This window comes from Rhinatrema bivittatum, chromosome 3 (assembly GCF_901001135.1).
Source record: "Rhinatrema bivittatum chromosome 3, aRhiBiv1.1, whole genome shotgun sequence".
Classification (NCBI taxonomy): domain Eukaryota; kingdom Metazoa; phylum Chordata; class Amphibia; order Gymnophiona; family Rhinatrematidae; genus Rhinatrema; species Rhinatrema bivittatum.
In genome coordinates, this window is record NC_042617.1 from 507,041,058 (window position 1) to 507,065,440 (window position 24,383).

At 40.2% G+C, this 24,383-nt stretch overlaps 1 protein-coding gene across 1 annotated transcript in view; it reads left to right on the top strand.

The window, feature by feature from the left end:
* The window catches only part of KIF13B (kinesin family member 13B), a 428,508-nt gene that overhangs the window by 398,474 nt on the left and 5,651 nt on the right, over positions 1-24,383 (top strand). The window contains exon 39 of the mRNA XM_029596896.1: positions 10,794-10,856. Within this exon, the coding sequence (XP_029452756.1) occupies positions 10,794-10,856 (63 nt within the window). The remainder of the gene's footprint in view (positions 1-10,793; positions 10,857-24,383) is intronic.

The window sequence follows — 24,383 nt, forward strand, 5'->3', positions numbered from 1 at the left end:
AACAGCACTGGTCCTAAGACCAGTGGCAAATTGGCCTATCAGGGCTTTGGGCATGCCCCAGTGGGCTGGTCAGGCCAATCATGTGGGATGATGTTGGTCACAGCAGCCCCCATGCCTACAGAGCCACTAAAACCATCACCCCCAGGCCCCTCGGGAACACTTCTCTATAAAGCAGGAGCCTCCCTGCTCACTTCATTTTTATTGCAGCAGTAGTAGTGGCGCTATGAGCCTGCCCCTGCTACTGTCCTGAGGCGGTATCCCCTCCCCTCACCAGCTGTCACCGTGGCAGTGGGAAATATTCACAACCACCCTGCTGCTGCCTCTGCTGGCAAGAGGCAGCCAGTAGATCTTCCACCACTGTGCTATAGTCTGCTCGACCCTAGCACTGCTCTCAACCGCTGATCCCCTCATGCTTGGGTGAGCAGCCAACCCTAATGTTATGGATCACCCCTGACTATCACTGTAAGAAAAACATGTTTTTCTTTACTTATTTGGAGGGGAAAAGAGTGAGAGAGAGAGAGAGAATGGGAGTCAGGAAAACTGTGTGAGTGAGACAATGTATGTGTGTTAGGGAGCATGTGTGTAAGTATGAGCGAGAGCATTCTAGTCAGGAAGCATGTGGTAGAGCAAAAGAGAGCGCATGCGAATCAGGGAGCCTGTGTGTGAGAAGACAGCATGTGAGTCAGGGAACCTGAGTGTGTGCGTATCAGTGAGTCAGTATGGACAGCAGGGGATATATTTTATCCTTATTTTAATTATTGAATGGTGATTTAGGTTTTGGGGGTTTTTTTAATCTTTTATTTAAAGGATTTTATATTCCACAGCTTCCTATACGTTTTCAGTGCAGATTAAGGAATAAAAACATGCATAATTAAATCTTATAAAGCAAAATACAGACAATCTTATAATAAACAAATATAGCCCAATTAACTGGCCCCATAAACTTCCAGATAAAATAGTGCTTTAACCTGTTTTCTAGAAGCTGTGATATCCCTCTCATTACACAAAGTCAAAGGCAGTGGGTTCCAAAGCACAGGAGCACTGTAAGAAAAGGCATGTGCGCGAGTTACTTGGAATCTACAATCTCTTATTGAGGGTAGGGCTAACATATGTGTTCCAGAGGAGTGGAGCAAATGCTACAGATTATATCTCTGTAATTTCCCAGCTAAGGAACAAGGGAGTTTTCCATACAACAGTTTATGCACCAGGACCAGTACCTTAAACTGTATCCTCTTTGAATCCGTAATCAATGGAGAGCCCGCATTACTAGGATTATGTGCTCTCTACCCATAAGTAAATGAGCTGCAGAGTGTTGGATAAGTTGCAAGACTCTAACATTTTGTTGGTGTTCAGAAATTTAAAAAATATATATATGAATTTTTAATGATTGGGTGTTCTGTTTCTCAGCTATTTTGAAATACTATTTTTATTAGAGTAGTTTTACTGTTATGTTTTATATTTCTTTATTTTATTTGATGTTTTCTGAGGAATGGTAGTGATTGTTTTTCCATTGTTGCATGGAATCTGGCTTGTTGTGGTTTCCAATTTAGTTTTTGTCTGCATGTTTCTATTTAAACTTTGTATTTTTTTTATTTTGTATTTGAGGGTCAGTCTGTATATTGCATGTATGATTGAGGTGAGGTATTCTGCTAATGTATAGCTTCTGTTTAGGGATCTATAGCCACTTAGCTCGTTTTGTTTTCCAAATAGGAGGTGTATTGGTGTTTTCAGGCCTGGTATAATATTTGCAGTGTTGCATTTTCATTGGTTAGGGTTGTTACTGTTTGAGTGCTGGCAGTTAATGCTGTTTTAGTAAGGGAAAGTTACCATATTGCAATTGTAGTTCAGTTTACTCGAGGTTTTCTGAGGGCAAAGCCTATATCCAATGCATGGTCTTTATCTGCCGTCATTCACTATGTTATAATAGACCTAATACCACTTGGGTCCAAATGTCTATTTTTTTGAAGGGTTTTGTGGTTGGCACCACAGCAATGCATGTAAATAATAATATACATGTTGCAAGTGATATTTTTACCTCAGAAGATTTTTTTTTAAATGTAAATATGTTATTCTAAATGCATATTTTTTATTTTGTGTAGGGAAGGCAGGGAATGGGAAGGTACGAGGCTATAAGGTTCACCTAGGAACCTTATACTCTTGCACCAGCCCTGCCTGCACTAGTTCCACATGTGAAAGCAAGATTTCATCTGGAGCTATGTTACTTTTGGTAAGTGGTTCTCAGTCTTGACTATGGCTTAATTTTTCTTTTTTTAAGCTTTGTCGAGAACTGCATGGATCACTTCTGGTCCACCTGTAATAGACAGGTAGAACAATTTGGGGAACCATAAAAGTAGCAGACTCTATATAGTACATAGTCAATGGGAATGTGCTGGAGTGGTGGGATAGTGTGAGGTGGGAGTGGGTGGCATGGAGAAGTGGAAGTAAGCCAAAGTCATAGGAAGGTAAGGAGTAAGGCAGGAGGAAGTGCCTGTGCAGTGTTGATGAGGCCTCTGTCTGAGATGGCTGGGCTAACCTCAGAGGGGCAGCTGGCTGTGAAGCCAATGAGTCTCCTGGAGAGTAGGGGTGTCAAAAAGGGGTGGGAATGGGAGAGGGCTGCTGCAGGCTGGAAAAAGGCGGCAGCAAGCAAGAACTTTTACATTATGATAGAACAGCAACACTCACTGTGAGCACTTGAGGAGCAGCACAAAAGCAAAATGTATATGTCTGAGAGAGTGGGTGTGTCTTTGGTCAAAGAGAAAGATACCCACACTGGGTGTCTTTCTCTGAGATACACACACTATCTCTCTCTCTGTCTCACACTCTGATACAAAGACACACCCACACATTTAGAGCGAGAGAGCGTGTGTGTCTTTGTGTTAGAGAGAAATACCCACACATGTTCTCTCTGACATAAAGTGTATTTGTTCGTTTGGGTCTTTCAGACAATGGCTGTCAGTGTAGTTGTCTCATTATTTGGTAACTGGTTCAAGAGCTGATTAGTTGGCAAGAGACGTTAACACTATACCAGTAATCCAGGATATATATATAGAGAGAGAAAGAGAGAGAGATCTCTTTCTCTCTCCTTGTATACTGTATGTGTATATACTCACAGAGAGATATGGTGGCAGGGATATCTAGGAAGACAAGGAGGGAATTGCCACCTTGATCAGCATGCAAGTAACTATTTATGATGGCTAGTAGAACAAATTCCATTCCATAGCCTTTCCTAAAGCTGTATTGTTGACAGTGTGAAATGTTTTTTCTTCAAGGTGTACCCTTGTATCACCGGGTTCCAATGGTTGTTCTTTTTCCCTCTCTGAGTTGCCTGTTTATTACAAACATTTGAAATTTTGCTTTTTTGCCAAAGTAGACTCAAAGTAGACTACAATCAATATTTAGGTTAATAAGTGTTTTGAGAGATGTTAGTTGGCAGTCTTGCCATTATATTTACATGAAGTCCAGGGATAGGAAATTTGAACTTCTGCTGAGCTGATTGTGAGAAGGCCTGGCTGAACAACCATGATTTTGCTTTTTTTTGGAAAGTGAGATGATAGAGTTTCAGGCAGATGGATAGTGGAACCTTGTTCCAGATCTTGGGGGCATAGCAGCCGAAAGCCTCCGATCTTGTATAGTTAAGGCTAGAGGAGGTCGGGGGGGATAGAGAGAAAGGCCTTTTGTGAGGATCGGCATTCTCTATCTGAGGTATAAGAGACAAGGAGTTGAGTTAGATACTCTGTGGCATGTTTGCTCACACATTTGAAGATGAAGGAGGAGGTCTTAAATTTAATCCTGGTTTCAGCTGGTAGCCAATGCAATCTGTAAAGGATGGGCTTATGTGGTCTGATGATTTAGCATCTACCAGGATTCTGGCTGTTGTGTTTTGCACAAGTCGTAATCATGTCTGGGAGATGCCATTCAATAGAGCGTTACTGAAATCTAAGCAACTTGTGATTAATGTATGGATGACTGATGCAAGGTTATGTTGATTGAGGAGTTGTGTAATTGCCAAATCTGGCAGAGATACATAAAAAAAGGCTCTTGCTACCTTACAGATGTGGGATTCCATCATAAGATTAGGATTAAATTGAACTCCTACGCTTCATAATGAATTGGGCTGGAGGGGGTGTTCCTTCTAGAGAGGGTAAGGACCATACGGGGTGCCCTTGGTAGCTTAACCAGAAGAATTCTGATTTGGAGGAGTTGAGGTTGAGTTTATGGTTACTAGGCCACTGGGCTATTGCCGTCAGACAATTATTGAGATTGGTAATGGGAGCTGCTTGGTCAGATCCAGGTTTGAAGCAAAGTTGGATGTCGTCTACAAACAGATGGCATTCTATATTTAAAGATAGAATCAGGTCGCAGATAAGATGGATATAGATCTTATATAAGATTTGGGGAAAGAACAGGGGCCTGGGGTACTCCACATATGAGGTTTTTAAGAGTGAATTATTTGGTCCGCATGACATTGACTTCTATTATTTAGGAAAGATTCAAACCAACTAAGGGTATTACTTTTGATGCTAATATTCCCTAGTCACTGGATCAGGAGAATATGGTTAATGGTGTTTAATGGCAGCAAAGACATCTAGTAAGATTAAGAGAGATCACTCACTTGATCTTCATTTAGATGAATACCATTGGTGATATTAAATAGGACAGATTCGATACTGTGGGTTTTCCTGAAGACAAACTGGTAGGGGTGCAAGATGTTTCTCTCTTCGATGAGCTGGAGGTAGACCACCTTTTCAACTAGTTTGGCTAGGCAGGACAGACTGGATACTGGCAGTAGTTATTTATTTTGAGGTCAGAGCCTGGTTTCTTCGGGATAAATTTGATTACCATTTTAAGAGTGTCTGGTATGGAGCCCTGGAATAAGATGCTATTAATTATGTTGGAAAGTCAAGGGGCTAGCTCTTGTTTAGGTTGCTAATGGATCTTGGAAGAATTGAATCTAGTGGGCTGATGAGGGACTGGCTAATTCTCTGTAGGATATTTCCACCTCTAGAGGTGTGTTGATTCCTGAAGTCAGACATTGTGGAATCATCTGGGGAGAGTGGAAGTGTTCCTGTAGGAAGAGAGGATAAAGATATTGTGTGAGGCAAGCAGGAGGGAGAGTTGTCGAAGGAAGAACATATCACTAGGATCTTAGCCATGAAGAATGTGGTAGAGTCCTCAACTATGTGGCCGCCTGTATTGGGAACAGTGGTTTGAGAGGCAGGTTTTGGAGAGCTTTCATACTAAGTTGAACATTTTTTTTGATGGTTCATAGAGAATTCTACTTGTTTTGCAATGTGATTCTTTTTAGCCTGACAAGTGGTTTCTGTATTGTCGCATGTTGCTTGCAGATATGAAGGTTGGAGTCAGTTTTATATTTCTTCCAAGTGTGTTCCAGTTGACAGGATTGTTTCAGTTAGAGAAGACCCTCGTGGAATCAAGGAGAATTTCTAGAGCATAAGAACATAAGAACATAAGAAAATGCCATACTGGGTCAGACCAAGGGTCCATCAAGCCCAGCATCCTGTTTCCAACAGTGGCCAATCCAGGCCATAAGAACCTGGCAAATAGCCAAAAACTAAGTCTATTCCATGTAACCATTGCTAATGGCAGTGGCAAGCATCATGACTGCCTGGTTTTTAAAGGACTTAAGAGTTGATTACAGACATGAATTCATTGTTCCATTGCTGAATGAGGTCTTCTGGTGGGTTTGAGGATGTTAGAATTTGTGGTATGTTGAGAATCTGCTTTATACTCTCAGTTGTAATGGAATATAGATTCCCAGATAGTGGTTTAGGTGGGAGGACAATGTGGATTTGCTGTTGGATAGGAATAGTGGCTCAGACCAGGTAGTGATGTGACCATGAAATCGGTTCCATTGTTTTCATACTGAGGTCCAGATTAAAGTTTTTAGAATGAAAGATTAGATCAAGGGAATGACTGTGTTTGTGAGTGGGAACCTTGATTAGTTGAGTGAGTCCAAGATCTCTCCATATTGAGTCGAAAAGTAGCAGCAATGCCACTAGGGGGCCTTCTCTGCTTGGTAGTTGAAATCTCCTAGAATTATGAGCTTGTGGGGATTTGATGCCATGGCACAGAGGAACACAAAGCTTGAGAAAGAAGTCTGGGTAGGTGTTTGAGTTGTAGATCAAATCGAGTTTGGTTCTTTCGCTTCCTTGAAATTTTATGACCAGGCAGTCCAGTTTGCTTATTTGTTGGGAAGTGATTAGATCAAGAGTCAGGGAGTGACTGAATATAATAGTGACACCACCTCCATGGCCAATGGGATGGGGTGTGTGATATATATAATATAGCCAGGTAGGCAGAGTTGAGCTAGTGAGTCATTGTCACCCTCTTCAGGTCCAGGTGTCAGGCAGAGGATGTGGAGATTAAAATCTTCAATGAAGTTGGGGATGTGCTGAGATTTGCTATTTGTTGAGTGGGCATTTAGGAGCCCTAGCCGTAGTGAAGTATGAGAGCTTTGTGTCCTTGGTGTAGCTATAGTGTTGTAAATTGAGTGGTCGGAGAAATCTTGTGCGAGTTTGTTTAGCTGGCATGGGAGTTCAGCTACCCAAGTCACTTGAATCAGTAGGGAGATCTTGTTTTAGTGGTGTGTGGAGATATTAAAGGAAAGAATTCTGAGAACAAGTATATGTTTAATTTTTATTTATTTTTTTAATATATGTATGGACATACAATTTCTTCTTATCTTTAATAGGTAAAGGGGTGTGTTCCACTTTGGATTGAGTGAAGATTAAGCTAATCATATGGGGGAGGCAGGGTAGGCAAGTGGGTGGAGCTTCTGGCTGAGGAGTCTCTTATTAGGTATAGCAGGCCAGAGTATCCCCATAGTAGAATGGCTAACAAGTTTAGGGATCAGTGGTTACTCACTGTTTGGTTAGAGTATTTGTAGGGTGACTGAAGGAAGATAGATTTTCCTGATGCTCCCAAAGTTGCACACAAAGGGGTGTGCAAATGGGCACACCCTTTAGCACTACCCGTCTAAGGCAGCCTCTTAGATCCTTGTCCTCAGTCCTGGTAAAGTAGGAGGCGGTCCTAGGGAGAAGCTGGCTGGATCAGACCTGCTTCTCAGTGATTGTGGTGGGAAGAGGGGGAGGGGAGCACTGGTGGGGTCTCCCCTCCTCACCTCTTGGTGCTCCGGGTCACGATGCTGCTGATTCTGGGCAGGCCATAGTCTCTTCTGTCCCTAAAGGGGGCCTTGGCTGCAGTGGAAGGAAGGTAGGAGGTGATCCCATGGAGGAGCTGGCTGGATCAATTATTTGCATAGGTAAAAACCTATTATAAGATCATTTACATGCTGCTTGGGAACCTCACAAAGTAGCCATTCTGCATTAAGATAACTATCCATTAAAACCATTATAATAGTTATTACAGTAACAAAATGTTTAACATAAGTATGATCATTTACAAGTTGCTATAATTAAGGTAGCGAAAGATGCCCAGTGAATCGCCTTTCAAACGAAAAGACACGCAGTAAATTCCATGTTCTCACTTCTCTTTGTGTGTTATTGCTTCCCTTTGTGTCTACTTTTATATTTTTAATTGCTTTTTCTTTCTTTTGATATTTACATCATCTCTTTTCTGGCTCCCAGTATGTAGTTTTCCATTTTCTATTCTTCATTCCTAACACCACCTCCAAAACCAATACATTTAGAGTAGAGCAAGACGCTCATTTCTTCATATTAAATTCATATTGTTAGATTGGATGCTGTAGGGTTGACATATTTCTGCACTAATATTTTGGCTATGCTTGGCTTGTCTATCTTGTAGCATTTTCTGACAATGAAAAGAGAGGTTTTGACCTTAGCTGAGCAATCAGGTTTGAATAGTCCTTCCTTTGTTTACATTTCTAAAATCTCTTGTCTAGATCTGAAGACTTTCCTGTTTTAAAGTCTATCTTCAGTAAATGAAGTCAGAAATTGAAGTATTTACTGACTGTATTGCAACATTATTTCGTTAAAGCAGGAGTTCATTGTAGCCATAACATTTTTGTCATGGTTTAAGCAGCCACGCAAATTCCTGTTTTGTTTTCCAGAAAGTCCCAGTTAAGTGATGGGTTACCTCTGAGCACATTTACGTTCTTTTCATCTCTTCTACTTATTGTCTCCTGGTTTCTTTTTCCCTGCCACCTCCCTGTTACTTCCTGAAACGTCCATATCTTCAGCTGTAACTGCCTAACAGTAATGTTCTCTCTGTCCTCGCAGTATTCTTGCAAAGAAACATCTGTTGTGATAGCCATCTCTGAAGTGGCCACGTATGATTTTAACTAAGAAAATTGTCTTTCACAGTCCCTGAAGGGAGGAAGTCTCAGCCATTTCTCAGTGGCCAGACTTGGGCTCCTGCGCGAGCTGCAGTTTGTGACCCCTGGCTGAGGCTGAGTTGGGAAGAGAGTGTAAAAACAGGGTAGGAAGGGGGAAACCCTGGATAATTGTGAATAAAGGCTCAGAGACCAGTCACGATTTCAGCTGGAAGCCTAAAGAAACAGAAGGAAACTATAGGACAAAAAAAGAATATTTCAAAGAGATTAGTGGCATCCTTTTTAGATAAAGGCACTATATAAATCTCAAATAATACTGTTCCCAAATGTAGACCTGCCTTTCATCATTCACTTTAGTAATGCAAAGAAGAATAATCTTAATTCAGATTAGGGCGCATCCCTTGAATCTTTTGCAGCTCAGGATGGTGTTTTACCACATTCTTTATGGTAGCATATAAACCGATGCAAGTGGTCTTTAAAAGAAAGGGAAAGTCTTTGTCTCATTTGTGTTCAGATTTAGGTGATTATTGAAGAGGTTGCTACTTTTTGATGTTTCATTTTGCCTTTACTTAGATCACTTCTAGGGAGCTGCCAGAGACACAACTAAAAAATAAAACTGTCCCATAGTCCTGTTGATCATGACATGGTCTTTGGGATGTTTTAATCTTTTTTTTTGTTTGCTTTGTTTGCATGGGCTTTCATGCATTCAAAGTGTACCATCAGCATTCCTCCCATCGTTTTTGGAGGAATACAGTTGGTTAGTACAATAACCAGGAATATTCTTAGAAAAAAAGGCCCAGGTTTTCCATTACAAAAAAAAAATCAGTGGGAATGGCCTGATGACATTGTACTGTACAGGAGACCCATCTTCCTCATGAGTTTGGAAACCGGAAATGTTTCAACTTGTACGACATTGGAGATGGGATTCCGGGAGTTTATTATTTAATTAATGTACTTATAGTCCACTACCTCAAATTACAGTTGATCGGTGCAAATTACAATAGTGAATGATCATAGGCACATCAAATAACATGTCACCCAATAAAAAACAAATAAAAATACAGCTCATTAGGATTAACATACTTATCAATACAGAAGGCAATGAAATTTGGGACCATAGGGTTATAAATGTGAAATGTCCAAGCATTATGCCTCAGTGGAGGCTCCTGAGTCTGTGTGACTTGTTTAGATGTCTTAAACCATAAATGAAAGCTAATATTAGCATTCTGAGCAGGAATCTTCCTCTTGTTTGAAACCAAAATGTCAACAATTCATTATGGCTTAAAGCAACATGACTGTAAGTGTTTTCAACTAAGGTGCCTTGAGCATCTCTAAAGTCTTCCACACAGTTTTACAGTTTGAGAAGAGCAGAGAAAAAGTTTTGGGGTTCCTCAGAATTTCATAATATGTTATGATATGGTTCTTTAACCCAAAAATGTTTAAAAACCACTGCTCTGACAGTTGGTATATAGGTTTGTTTGTGATTTGCTCTCTGTTTTAGATTTTTGGTCTGCATACTTTCTGTCCAGTAACATCCTCCAAAGCTCAAGGTTCATTTTTCTTTTCTGTAATCAGCCAAGTTTGAGTGTTGTGGTTATCCTTTTATCTATGTGTCATAGGGGATCTGTTTTACTTTTGAGTATCCCTAGAAACTTGAAGTCACTTTATGAAAATGCAATACTTGGATTCCATGTATGTCCCTGCTCCATTGACTTTTAGGTTATATAGAATCTGTTTTTGATTAAAATCAATCCTGAGCTTGGCTTCTGCTTCAAACTGGCCATGGCTGGGTGTACTATGGAGGCAGTGTTCACAGCACCAGGGGAGAAAATGTTCTAGTAATCCCTCGGCTGCGACACCTATTGATCGGACTCAAGCTGCATGTGCACTGGGTGTGGACTGTGACTGCTGGGTAAGAATTGCATTAACTAGACTAGATGGGAGAGAATTTAGAATGAGAGAAAAGCCCAGTGGTTGCTAATCAAAGCATAACAGACCTAGTGCAGGACTATTTCCAATTTGAACTGGAAACCCAATGGAGCAGAACACGCTTCTGGGCAAAATACAATAATATCTCCATTTTATGAAGAGAATTCATCCTTCTTGTCAAGTCATTTTGTCAGCTGAGAAATTTCAGACATGCATCATGTAACTTCTTGCAGACATTGGGCCAAAGATGTTGGGGACAAGGAGCTTGGGTGAAAATTTTGATTAGAAAGAAACCCTACAGGATAACATGAAATGTTTGTACTAAAATGCAGAACAGTTTGTCTGAATGCTTTGTACTCTTGGAAGAACTAGTCTGCATACTAGAATAGGATGCCTGAGGAAATTGATGACTATGTTGTCTTGTATGCATCTTTTCACACAAAGGTTACTGATTATATCCGCAGAATTAATGAAAACAGTTAAACTTGCTATTGACACGTGGCCCAGAGATTTGGTTATTCCCTGTATTTTTAAGTTTAACTTTTAAATTATATCTGTGCTGGAATCATGCTGTTTCTGTATATATTTGCAGCCTGTTCCCCGAATCATGGTGCAGCCTGGCATCATAGATGAGCGTGCTTTAAAGATTAAGCAGGTAAGTCCACAGCTATTACTGTGTACTGTATGCTGAATTCAATACTGTCTGTCTGTCCTGTGAGATATATCTATGTGCTTAGCACTATGTGAGGAGCAAAGCATTAGAATTCATTTCAGACCAAATCTGTTCTTTTGCCAGGTCACTTATAGATGATTCCTATAATTAGATATTAGTCTTTGTCACAGTGGTCATGTGATCTGTGACTTTGCCCTGAGTTATTTTAGTTAAATTCATATGATGATGTTAAAACAATTAAAAAAAATACTAAAAAGACTTTGAATAACTAGTCTTTTCAATTTGCTGCATAACTGAAGTGGTTTAACCAGACTGATCTTGAGAATTCAAAACTAGTTTAGCTGTGTGCATAAGGCCTACAAAAAAAGAGTGGGTAGCATAGTATTCAATCAAGCAAAAGTAAATGCTGACTCTAGAAGGAACAGTTTGTAGCCTGTCTCAGAATTTAACATTTTTACTTGAGATCAGAGGCATTGCTAAGTTCTTAAGATTTGGGACTTAGGCCTACAGACACATACCCCCTCCCTCCAAAGAAAAGGTAAATGCAATAAAATATATAATAATAGTAATTTAAAGTGGTAACAGTTTATAGGTCGACCAGGGAAAAATCTGTAGTAAAAAAGGCAGTTTCTTGATACCTACAAGCATATTTTGTTGCCACAGAATATAAGGGAATTAACTGTATGTCAGATAAAGTCAAATCAACCAATTAAATTCACAGTTTCCTACTTGTAAATTCTCTCTGTGTGGAAGATACATGCAGGTTATGATTCTTTGACCTGGTTCTCAGGATGTTTTACTTTGATTAGTTCATTTATATTCTCTTTCAAGCAATAAAATAGTTTCTGACCTTTGTTGTCTCAGCATGTCTTTTTTTTTTTTCATTCTCTGGTCACGTCTTTCTCCCTTTAGTGTCCTCCTTCCTTTATCTTTTCTGTTTCAGATTTCTAGCTTTTTTTGTTTTCTTTGAGAAGGGAATTGATTATAGTTGCTTACCTCTGCCATTAGAGTGTGAGGGGATCAGAGTTGAAGTATGCATCTGGGATTTTTTAATTTGTTGATATTTTGTAATATTTTGATATGTTTTATTGTATTTTGATATTGTGACCTGCTCTGAATTCTCTTTTGAAAGAAGGAAGTATATACATATGTTTTATTCAATGTATTGGAAAAGATATAGTTGCATTGGAAAAGGTACGGAGAAAGGTGACCTAAATGATAAAGGGGATCGAAAGGCTAAAGAGGTTAGAGCTATTCAGCTTAGAAAAGAGATGGCCAAGGGAGATATGACTAGAGGTCTACAAAATCATGAGTGGAAAGGAATAGGTAAATGTATATCGGCTATTTACTTTTTCAAAAAATACAAAGACTAGGGGATACTCCTTAAAGTTAAGTATCCCATTCAAAACAAATTGAAGAAAATACTTTTTTACAATTTTACAGTTAAATTCTGGTATTCATTGCCTGAGGATGTGGTTGAGGCAATTAGTGTAGTTGGGTTTAAAAAAGGTTTGGACAAGTTCCTGGAGGAGAAGTCCATAAACTGTTACTAAGTAGACTTAATATCCACTACCTATCCCTGTGAGATAACAGCATGTGATCTGGATTGTCCACTGTTGGAAACAGGGCACTGGGCTTGATGGACCTTCGATCTGACCCAGTATGGCAATTCTCAGGATATGTTATATGTTGCATTGTCTCTCTTCCCTTCAGCAATGTATTACTTTTCTCCCTTCCCTTTTTTCTATCCTTTCTCCACATTCCTGTGCTCTTCTCACTCCTCTTTCCTCTCTATCTCTATCTTATACACTTTCTCTCCTCTTCCAACTGTATTCTCTTCCTTTTTCTCTGTCTACTTCTCTACCTCTTCCCAATTCTCTCTTTGTAATAGGAGAGGGCCTACTGGTTAGAGCAGCAGTCTGAGAATCGGGAAGCAAAGGTTCAAATGCCACTTATGATCCATGTAACCTTGGGGAAGTCACTTCACCCTCTATTGCCTCAGGTACCAACTAAGATTGTAAGCCCTCTCAGGCAAAGACCTACTATACCTGAATTGTTCTTGCCTTGAGCACAAGTTTTTGAAAAGGCAAGTAATTAAATTCTAAAATATAAATCTTATACCCTCTCCCTTTAAACCTGTGCTTTCTCAGTCTGTCTTCCTCCTACATTCTCACCTCCTTGCACTCACTCTCCCCCCTCCTCATTCTTCCTGAGATTTCTTTCTCTGAAGGCAAGCAGACTGTACTAGTCTGCACAGATGAGTGATTTTCATTTGATGGAGCCTAGCTGGTGAAGATTATTAAAAAAAAGCATCCCACATCACAGATATTACATAGGATTGCCAGGGAGAGAGAGCCCTATTGCTAGGCTGCTGGCTAAAGAACCCCTTCTCAGTCTTTCCCAGCATCCACTTTGATGGTGTCTTCTCCAGGGAATGGCCAGTCCATCACAACCTTCATGTCCTCCTCGACTTACCATATCTGCCACTCTCTCTCTCCTGGCTCTAGGTTTTGTACCCTAGCTACCACACCTTGCTGAGTGTTTGTACCTGTGTGATCAGGGTTGTGGGAGATTTTACCCTTCTGGCTCCCAATGATCCCTACCCCAGGCTCCCATTGGTACTGGTCTTCACCATAAGTGATGAGAATTGTAGTTCTTCACTCTTTTTCCCCTGTCCCAGGGGCTGTCTCTTCTTCTGTGCCATGTATTTCTGTTCTGGTTCTGGGCATTCAGCCCACATGGCTGAATGGTGCTGTCATATTCACAAAAAGAAATAGAAAAAATAACCACAAGGCCAAGAGTATTATAGAAAACAATTTCTTCATCTTCATTCATCAGACCAGACTAGACCAGTGAGTTATGCATGCCAACCAGCAGATGGAGACAGAGATCAACAGGCTTGCTGACATCACTCCTTATATGCATCCGTGCTGACACCAGCCTGCCAGTATTCTCTGTTTCCAGAAGATGGTGGACATGCATCCTGTGCTGTGGATTGTAGCCTGGTAGAGTGAAAAAGAAAGATCGGAATAGCTTCAGAGGTGAAAGCCAAGTGCTCACCCCCTTGGTTGAGCAGGAGCCTGGGATAATTGATTTAAAAAAATAAAGCTCTGGAGGTGAACGCCTTGTACTCCTCCCTCTGTGGAGCAGGCTAGGACCAGGGGGCCTTGGGGTTGGACTTCTCCCTAAATTCCCCCCCCCCCCCCGGTCCCCCTCTTCCCCTAGTGCTTATCTGGAACATTATTCTCTAAAGTGTTTCCATACTAGTTTCTGCTAGAGGCATAAGCTGGTTAAAGCCTGAACCTTCTACCGGTGCCACTAAAACCTGTAAGTTTAAGTACTGGCATTTTTTAAAGCAATTCATCCCCCTTTTTCCTTTCAATTTTCCTTTAATTCTTTTTGTGATTCAGATTTTTGTTGGCAATTTCAGTAGAGTTAACTATATAATGATCTGGAAAATACCCATCATCTGCAAAGAATTCATCCTATTTGCCATGTTCTGTTATGTAATAAGGTAGCATATTCTTTGGTGTAACTCCTATGTGCTTATCTCCAACAGTAGTAGAACTTTCTTAACATTGTCATTGCTGTGAATAGCAGCCAAACATCATCTTGCAGAAAATTCTAGTCTCTTTCCCCTTGGCCCTTCTCTCCCTTCAAGCTTGCTATATGCAATTTCCAAATTTTATTTCATCCTGAGATACTGATGCTTAAAGTTTTTGAATGTTCTTGTCATTTATTGACTCTCATAATTACAAGTCAAAGTAAATTGAGAAACAGCATTGCTGATCCTTCTCAGAATCTCATATAGTCATCACAGTGATTCATATAAACATATCACAAATAGCTATGAAAAGTACACTGGGGGAAGGAGCGTTTTTAAAACAGCATCACTCCTTTTATTCCATGAGTGTGAAAATGCAACTAGTAACTTATTAGAGCTTAAAAAGAATATAAGACCAAAATGGGAAGCAATTGCACCAATAAATAGACAACGTAGTATTTTGAAGACTCAAAACAAGTACTACTTAAATCGACGAAGATGTTAATGTTGGGGAGTTGAAGCAACCATAGACGTTTTGAGAGGGTTTGTTTTAAGTTCTATCATACATTTCTGTTTCTATCTCATGTGGACAAAAGAACAGGATAAAGCTCCACACAGAATAGCTTCCAGCATCAACGATGCTTAAAATTATATAACTAATACTAGTAATTTGAAAACTCCTTTCATAATGGAGCCAACTCACTGATAAAATGTGATTACATTTTGCTGCATACCAACTGGCTGTGCAGACCTTCTGTTCATTATGAAATCCTGTTCATTGTAAATGTGCCATTTCTGAAAGTATAATTACATGTTTCTCTTAGATGAAAGTATCCCTTGCTAAACTCAGGATAATCATCCCCAGTATCCTTCAATAACTATTCTCTAAAGACAAGCAGCTTCACCCTTTCATCCAAGTGGTTCATGTGACTTCACTCAGTACCAAACAAATGGTTTCTTCTAGAGCTTTCTGTAAAAGACAAAAGTCTTTCACTGGTTATACATAATAGTTCCCATGCTGGAGCAACCCCATGGCTCTTCTCAGCTCTCATTTCTTCACTGAGACTGTTGGACGTGTTCCCTTCTCCCTCTATCCCCACAGAGTTAGAGAATACAATAGTCTTTTCTCTGACTTTTCTGACAAAATGTCAAAACATTTTGACGTTTTACTATGTTTTATTTTCTTCAATGATTTTGCTGAGCAGGCCCCCAGTTTGTTTTCAGCACGGCTGCACGAGCAGGCTGCCCAGATTAATTTTTCTTTGGACCATCTCCTATCAAAAAGAAAATGTATTTTGTTGATTTTGCCTCTTGGGTTTTTCTCACCCTATCCTAGAAGCGGGCCAGCAGCATCAAATTCTATCCCAAGTACAAACAGAAGATGTTCAAAACAGTCCAAGTTTGCTACAGATGTTTGGACAAGGCCATGATGATTCCATCTGTGATATCTGTGCCAAGATGTAAGCCATAGGAGTTTAGACTCAAAAGGATCAAAGTCAAGCTTTCCTTGCTTGGTAAAATGCAAAATTCTCAATGTGGGCATCAAAAACTCGACTCAGACCCATGGAGCTGCACAGACTGCTGGTGTCTGAACCATATCGATGAGGCCATCAGCTGCTCCGACTCCAATCATAGAGCCACATGGAGATATGGCTCAATCACAGGAAGTGTATCAGGTTTTTAGTGGGGAAACTAACTCTAGTACCACATACTCCATATCGCATAACAGAAGTACAAGTTCATGCAGAGCACCATCAGGATGCTATAGCCACTAGGGTTTATCACCACAATTTACCTTGTTTCTTAATACCTTCCTCTCTTCACTGATAATCCTCTGTGTTTATCCCATGCCAGGGCCTTGTTTTACTCTTGAACAATCCTTTCTTCCACTTGAGCTTTTGCCTTCCTGATTTCTCTCCTGGTCTCTTTCAGCTTCATCAGATATTCTTTCCTGTTCTTCTTTCTGAGAGCCTTTGTATGTTTTGCTGATCTTTTTGCCTTTCTTTTCAGTTACCTCTTATTTCTGTTTACTTTTCTTTCATAGATATTTTGCTAATCTCTTAGTTTGGCCTACTATTGATCCCCTTCACCTGTCTTCTCCCAACTTGCCAGCTCCTCCTCAAGATACTTCCCCTTTTACTAAAATTGGTATTTTTTGAAATCCAGGACTTTAAGCTTTGTGTGACTTGTTTCTGCTTTGGCTGTTATATCAGACCGTACCATCTGATGATCACTGGTGCTTAGATGAGGCACCTGCCCAGACATCAAAGATACTGTCTCCATTTGTAATTTCTTCATCTAATATCACCTTTCACCTTATGGATTCCATCACCATTTGTTTGAGCAGAGCCTCTTGAAGGACATCCACAATCGCTGTACTTTTTTCAGATTCTACAGAAAGGGTACTCTAAACCACATCCAGCAGATTAAAATATCCAACCAGCAGCAACTCTCCCTTCTTCTCCATCTTTTGGATGTCTTCAGCCAGTTCACTACCCAGTTCTTCTGTCTGAGTTGGCCACACCAGTGTGCATGAAAGTGCCATCATCTCTTTTTAAGACCGCTCATGGTGTTTCCTCTTTCCCCATGCCCCCTGCATTTCAGTTGCTTGGATTTTATTTTTAACATAAAGAACTACTCTGCCTTCTTTTTTGTCCTCTCTATCCTTCCTCACCAGACTATTGCCTGGTATGGCCATATTTCATTTAGAAGACTTATTGAATCATGTCCTGTAAAAGCAACAATATACTAGTCCGTCTCCACCATTAGGGCCTGCAGATTTGAAACTTTATTGCCCAGACTAGGAGCATTTGTCATTATAGATTTTCAGCTGCTCCTTCTTGGCTTTTGGTGTTTGCCATGGGTTTTTTGAGTTGATTTCTTTTGACATTTTCTCCACCGACTTCTTATGAGTGTCGGGGGCAACATTCCAGAGACATTACTCCCATCTGCCAGCTTCTCTGAACTCAAGTAGGGGAATTATACCTTTAATCAATATTAGTGTCCCAAAAATATTAGCGTCCCTGGTTTGGGACCAGAAGGTGGCATTCTTAGAACCTGAGATCTGCAATTGGAAAATACTGTAGAAGTGTGGAGTGTTTGGTTAATGTTGACTGCTTATAGCATCTAAGCCCTTCAGAAAGTGAAACCAGAATAAATGTCTTTTTTAATTTAGTTTAAAATTGATGTAACCATATCAAACCACACCATTATTTTATTTTATGTTATTTATTAGCTTTTATATATCGAAATTCGTGGGTACATCATGCCGGTTTGCAAAATAACTGAAGGAGGAAATTACAAAAAACCAGGGTGGGGAGAAGAGGGAGCAGATAGGAAGAGAGAAGGGGCAAGAGAAGAGAGGGAAAAAAACAGGACGAGGAGAAGAAGAAAACATGGTTTCAACAGAGATGCAAAAGATTGAATGTTCAAGGAAGTAGGAGTAGCTTCTTTTCCCTGTGGTGGTGGCTCCCACCCAGGTGTGAAGCACATTGACAGAGCATTCAGTGTGCAGTGCCCTGTCTGATAACTGCTTTAAAAGATGAAAGTCTTTCACCCATACAGATATCTGCAGGCTTCAAAGGTAGCTATCATCTACTGTCAGCTAGAGGACGTTCTTGTGATGCCTGGCCCTTGGGACAGGAAGGGGAGAGCAAAAAGCTAATAAGATCATAGATTGATTTATCAGTTAGGTGTTATGCATACCAGACATCTGAAGAAACCAATTGAGCTTGCTAGGTCTGACTGTTGAAATATTGAGCCAGCTGAGTGATTCATTTGTCTTAAAGTGTGTCTGCATTTTTTCAGGTCACTTTGTAGAAGTGAGGGGTTGGAATTCCATGCATGTCTCTACATTATCATTCCAGGCCAGAATGTAGAATACTGTGTGTTCAATTTCTTCACATTTTTCTGATATATTGTTATTGCTGTACATGATATTGCATTGTTTGCCTTAGGGCATTGTTATAATCAGGCTACAGATGCAAATGCACCAATCATTATTATGCCAACAGTTTGAAGTCTGTAGTAGCTGCTCAGCTTTCCAACCAGATTTTAAAATGTTTGCCCTCTCACAGTTACTGCACAATGAAAATGGATTAGGAAGCTCACGTAATATTCTTTTACTCATGACAATATCAGACCATTGACTGATCATTGAACACAGTCTGCGTTTCGCATAGTCTGCACTAAACAGCCGTTAGGGGATCAAATGAGGGTAAAAATGATCCCAAGTAGAAAATGTAGATAATATATTTGTAGTTACAGAACAGAGGCATGTATGGAGCCTGAGCATCTCTTTATACAATGTGCCTTTTAGCAGTAGAGAAACACTGATATTGACTGGTGCTTTACTATACTAAATTTAAAAACTAAATCTTTCTATTGGAAAACGTGTTTCCTGCCTTCAAAGTCTCATGATCAGACATCTAAAGTTATCTTTATATATCATTGATGGATTGATTAAAAAAAACATATATATATTACACATATGTTTGCAACTAATATAAAATTGTTTTAAATGCACCCTAATCTTTTAGATTATGTAGACTGGGAAGTGATTTTGATCTTTCAGATTTTGTAAACTTTGCAGTAGAGACACAACTCATTGAAATGGACTATTAATCTCTGGAGGTGCAGTTAATTTCATATACTGAAAGTAGACATAGGAAGTGGGGGAAGGGAATTTGGAAACAGAAGATAGAGAAATGGCAACTGGCTTAGAAATGTATAATTTATCAAATTGAAAATCAAGCCAAATAACTGAAAGAGATGTATAGATCACAGCAGCATCCCAGTGCAAATAAATCCTGCCATTCTTAACAGTAGAAGATCATTCCTGAGGCATAAATAACCTTTCAGTTAATATTAGGAAATGCATTTATTTAGCTGGCTGAAACTTTTTTTTTTCTACTCATGGTAAGAGAGGGCTAGGTGAATAATCTAACATTTTCATAAAACTGCTACTTTACAGTCCAAAATTTAGGTAAGGTATGGGTCATGAGAACCAGAGAGAGAAAATGGCCGCTATCTACAGGGCTGGTGGGAGCACTAGGTGGACTAGGAAGCCGTTTAGAGAGCCAGTTTTGGGGGGTAGCAAGGCAATGGCATCCCATTCTTCCAATCTCCATGGGCCCAGAAAGGGAAGTAGTGTTACCTAGGCCCATGAGAGCAGAAAGGACATGTCGCCATGATCAGAAAGAGCAGGCTTCAGCATCGGCCTGCACAAGCAGGAGGGAGCAGAGGCTGGCACAGCAATGGGCCATGCGGCCAAAGGAAGAGGAAGTGGAATAGCGTTAGCCGCACTGCCGAAAGGAGGAGGAAATGGAGTAGCGTCGGCCTGCACAGAAGATGGAAGGAGAATAAGTAGAAGATGGAGACCCTACGGCCCAAAGAAAAGGGATGAATCCCATCAGCTGCTGGAGCTAGAAGGGGGCTGCTGTTGCCACCTGTGCTTCCAGAGGGGGGAGTAAGTGAGTGAGAGAGAGCGTGTGTGTATGTGTGAGAAACATGTCTGTGAATGAGAGAGAGCACATGCATGTGAAGGAAATGAGAGGGAGTGTGAGCATGGGTGTCAATGTGAGTGTATTTGTGATTGAGAGAGGAGGGGTGTGCATGTGTGTGAGAGCATATTTGAGAATGTGAATGTGGGTGTCTGTATATATATGAGGTGCACAATCCCTCCTCCCATCCCCCCTTCCAGCTAATCCATGACAATCTCAGGGCAATCTTTTTTACTTTTTTTTTTTTTGTTGAAGACAACTCAATTAGTGAAGCCCACTTGTGCGATTATAACCTACATGTCTTTAGAGAAAGCAAAGTTTCTTACTTTGTAGTTCTTTGAAGATAGCAGGTCACCAATTATATGAATCCTCTTGCTTTTCTTCTTAGAGTTGTTTCCCTCCAGTCAAAGTTGTGTTAAACGTTGTGAGGGTATCTTTCTGGAAAAGCCTTTAGGCTTTTCCAGAAAACTCTAAGAAAATGCCATACTGGGTCAGACCAAGGGTCCATCAAGCCCAGCATCCTGTTCCCAACAGTGGCCAATCCAGGCCATAAGAACCTGGCAAGTACCCAAAAACTAAGTCTATTTCATGTTACCGTTGCTAGTAATAGCAGTGGCTATTTTCTAAATCAACTTAATAGCAGGTAATGGACTTCTCCTCCAAGAACTTATCCACATCCTCTGGCAACAAATTCCAGAGTTTAATTGTGTGTTGAGTGAAGAAGAACTTTCTCCGATTAGTTTTAAATGCGCCACATGCTAACTTCATGGAGTGCCCCTAGTCTTTCTATTATCTGAAAGACTAAATAACTGATTTACATCTACCCGTTCTAGACCTCTCATGATTTTAAACACCTCTATCATATCCCCCCTCAGCCATCTTTTCTCCAAGCTGAAAAGTCCTAAACTCTTTAGTCTTTCCTCATAGGGGAAATCCACCACTTCATTTATGACCCAAAAGCCCTTTTCTCCCTGGTCGCATCCCTCACAAAACCGCCCACAATCGTCATTCCGGATGAAAAAGCCGCAAACAAAGCCGAGGAACTTTCCATCTTCTTCAAAGAAAAAATAGCCAACCTCCTGACCCCCCTTCAGAATCATAAAAATCCTTCCCCCCAACACCTTCTACCAATAACAATGCCATCACATGCTTCAAGCCTGGAAACCTTCGAACCAGTATCCTCCTTAGCGATTGAAAACATTCTAAAGAAACTTAAACCTGCTTCCAACCCTCTTGATTCAATTCCTGCGAATCTTCTCATAGCAAGTGCCAAAGTTATTGCTAAGCCAATCGCCCAAATCATCAATGCCTCACTTATCCAGGGTCTAGTACCAAACTCACTCAAACTCGCCATCCTGAAACCACTTCTAAAAAAGCCAAATCTCTCTCCGGATAACCTAGCTAACTTTCGACCAATAGCAAATCTCCCTTTCATAGCTAAGATTCTTGAAAGAATTGTAAATCATCAACTCTCCGAATTCTTAGACGACAACAACATTCTAGCCACAACGCAATTTGGCTTCCGTAAAGCTAGAAGCACCGAATCCCTTTTAATTTCACTGACAGACAACATTCTTTTCAACCTAGAGAAAAAACAACCGTGTCTTCTCATACTCCTCGATCTATCAGCGGCATTCGACACTGTAAACCATGAGATCCTCCTTAACCGACTAGAAGAGATCGGAGTCAAAAACACCGCTTTCAACTGGTTTAAATCCTTCCTTCGAGACAGGTTTTATAAAGTCAAGATCAACCACAAAGTGTCCCAGCCTATCAGCTCAACGTTAGGTGTCCCTCAAGGTTCCTCCTTATCCCCGACCTTATTCAACATTTACTTGCTCCCTCTCTGTCACCTACTATCTAATTTGAATCTAACCCACTACATATATGCGGACGATGTCCAAATCCTTATTCCAATAACCAGATCACTACAAGAAACCCTCCATTTTTGGAACTCTTGCTTCCTTTCTATATCCAATCTTCTTGCGGACCTCTGCCTAATTCTCAATGCCAACAAAACCGAATACCTCCTCATCACCCAAGATGGCAACTACCAGCTCTCTAACCCTCATTCAGTGGCAAACCCCTCTCTATCTCCCCTGGTTAGAAATCTAGGAGTTATCATGGACAAACAATTAAACCTCAAAAGCTTTATTAGCAACACAGTGAAAGAATGCTTCTTCAAGCTTCAAGTCCTAAAAAGACTGAGACCCTTCCTCCACCACCAGGATTTCAGATCAGTTTTGCAAGCAATCATATTCTCAAAAATTGATTACTGCAATTCTCTTTTACTTGGTCTCCCAGCTATCTCACTAAGACCTCTATAAATGCTACAAAATGCTACTGCTAGGATCCTAACTAAAGCAAAAAAAAAGGGACCACATCACTCCAATCTTAAAGAATCTCCATTGGCTTCCTATAAAACAGAGAATACTCTACAAATCTCTTGCAACCATACACACATCTATCTACACAACCTCACACCTCGATCTCAGGATCCCACTGCAGTTACATTCTTCATCCCGTCCATTGAGATTGGCACAAAAAGGTTCGCTAAAAGCTCCTTCAATCAAAATATCCTCAAACAATAGAGCCTTCTCTACAGCGGGCCCTAAACAATGGAACGCTCTACCTTCAGACCTTAGGCTTGAACAATGCCCAATAAACTTCAAAAAAAGACTCAAGACTTGGCTCTTCACCCAAGCATACGCCTGATTTCGACTTCACTAACACTCCCCCATCTGGATCTATACAACAAGTGTCCCAATATTTATCAATCCCACTACCTAACAATCCCAGAAACTAATACAATCTCCTCCTGCCAAAGACGGACTACTTGGTTTTTGACGGACCCGAATCATTAGTATGTTAGATTACAGTAATTTAAAATGTTGTCTATGTTTATATTTTATGCAATTTTAATTGAATTTAATTTTAATTTATATTATTTATTCACCCAGTTCTTCATTTCCTTGTTCTATGTAAGACACCTGTGTTATGTCATCCCAAAGTTATATGTAAACCGAAGTGATTGGTAACATTGTTACCAGAACCTCGGTATATAAAAAAAATGTTAAATAAATAAATAAATAAAAATAGGGGAGCTGTTCCATTCCCCTTATCATTTTGGTTGCCCTTCTCTGTACCTTCTCCATCGCAATTATATCTTTTTTGAGATGCGGCGACCAGAATTGTACACAGTATTCAAGGTGGGGTCTCACCATGGAGCGATACAGAGGCATTATGACATTTTCCGTTTTATTCACCATTCCCTTCCTAATATTTCCCAACATTCTGTTTGCTTTTTTGGCTGCTGCAGCACACTGAACCGACGATTTAAATGTGTTATCCACTATGACGCCTAGATCTCTTTCTTGAGTGGTAGCACCTAATATGGAAACTAACATTGTGTAACTATAGCATGGGTTATTTTTTCCCTATATGCATCACCTTGCACTTATCCACATTAAATTTCATCTGCCATTTGGATGCCCAGCTTTCCAGTCTCACAAGGTCTTCCTGCAATTTATCACAATCTGCTTGTGATTTAACTACTCTGAACAATTTTGTATCATCTGCAAATTTGATTACCTCTCTCGTCGTATTTCTTTCCAGATCATTTATAAATATATTGAAAAGTAAGGGGCCAATACAGATCCCTGAGGCACTCCACTGCCCACTCCCTTCCACTGAGAAAATTGTCCATTTAATCCTACTCTAGGTTTCCTGTCTTTTAGCCAGTTTGTAATCCATGAAAGGACATTGCCACCTATACCGTGACTTTTTACTTTTCCTAGAAGCCTCTCATGAGGAACTTTGTCAAACGCCTTCTGAAAATCCAAGTACACTACATCTGCTGGTGCACCTTTATCCATATGTTTATTAACTCCTTCAAAAAAAGTGAACAGATGTCTGTTTGGCATAGAATACAGTCACATGATCCACTTGTGTGAATGGTGAACTGCTTTTTTCAGAGGATGCCTGTCACAGTTAAGCAACTTTGCTTTCCCAAGAAAATTCAGATATTGTTAGCTTGCTTGGTGAACTGATGCATAATGAAAGCCTGTTTTAAGGTGATGACCCAGGAATTTAGAAAAATGTTCTTGGTAACCTTCCACTCATGCAGAATGACTGCCATAAAATGTCCACACCTTCATAAAATAAGAGTTCAAAATATACCCTACTGTTAATGCTCTATACTGCTACCTTCTAACAATGAAGAACTTTCATATAATGGGTTGAAACTGAAAACTTTGCAGCAGCCCCCAAAACAGAAATACCTATTCAAAACATGGGACCGTGTGGGGGATATAGAGAGACCATGCAGAAGGTAAGTTCATTTTGGACATTTGTTTTGTTTGCAAGGTAAAATGCTAAGACTGTTAAAAAGCAAATGCAGGACCAATTATAATATGTACTTTAGGGTTAATTTGCAGGTTTTGAAAATCAAATCAACTTGGCATG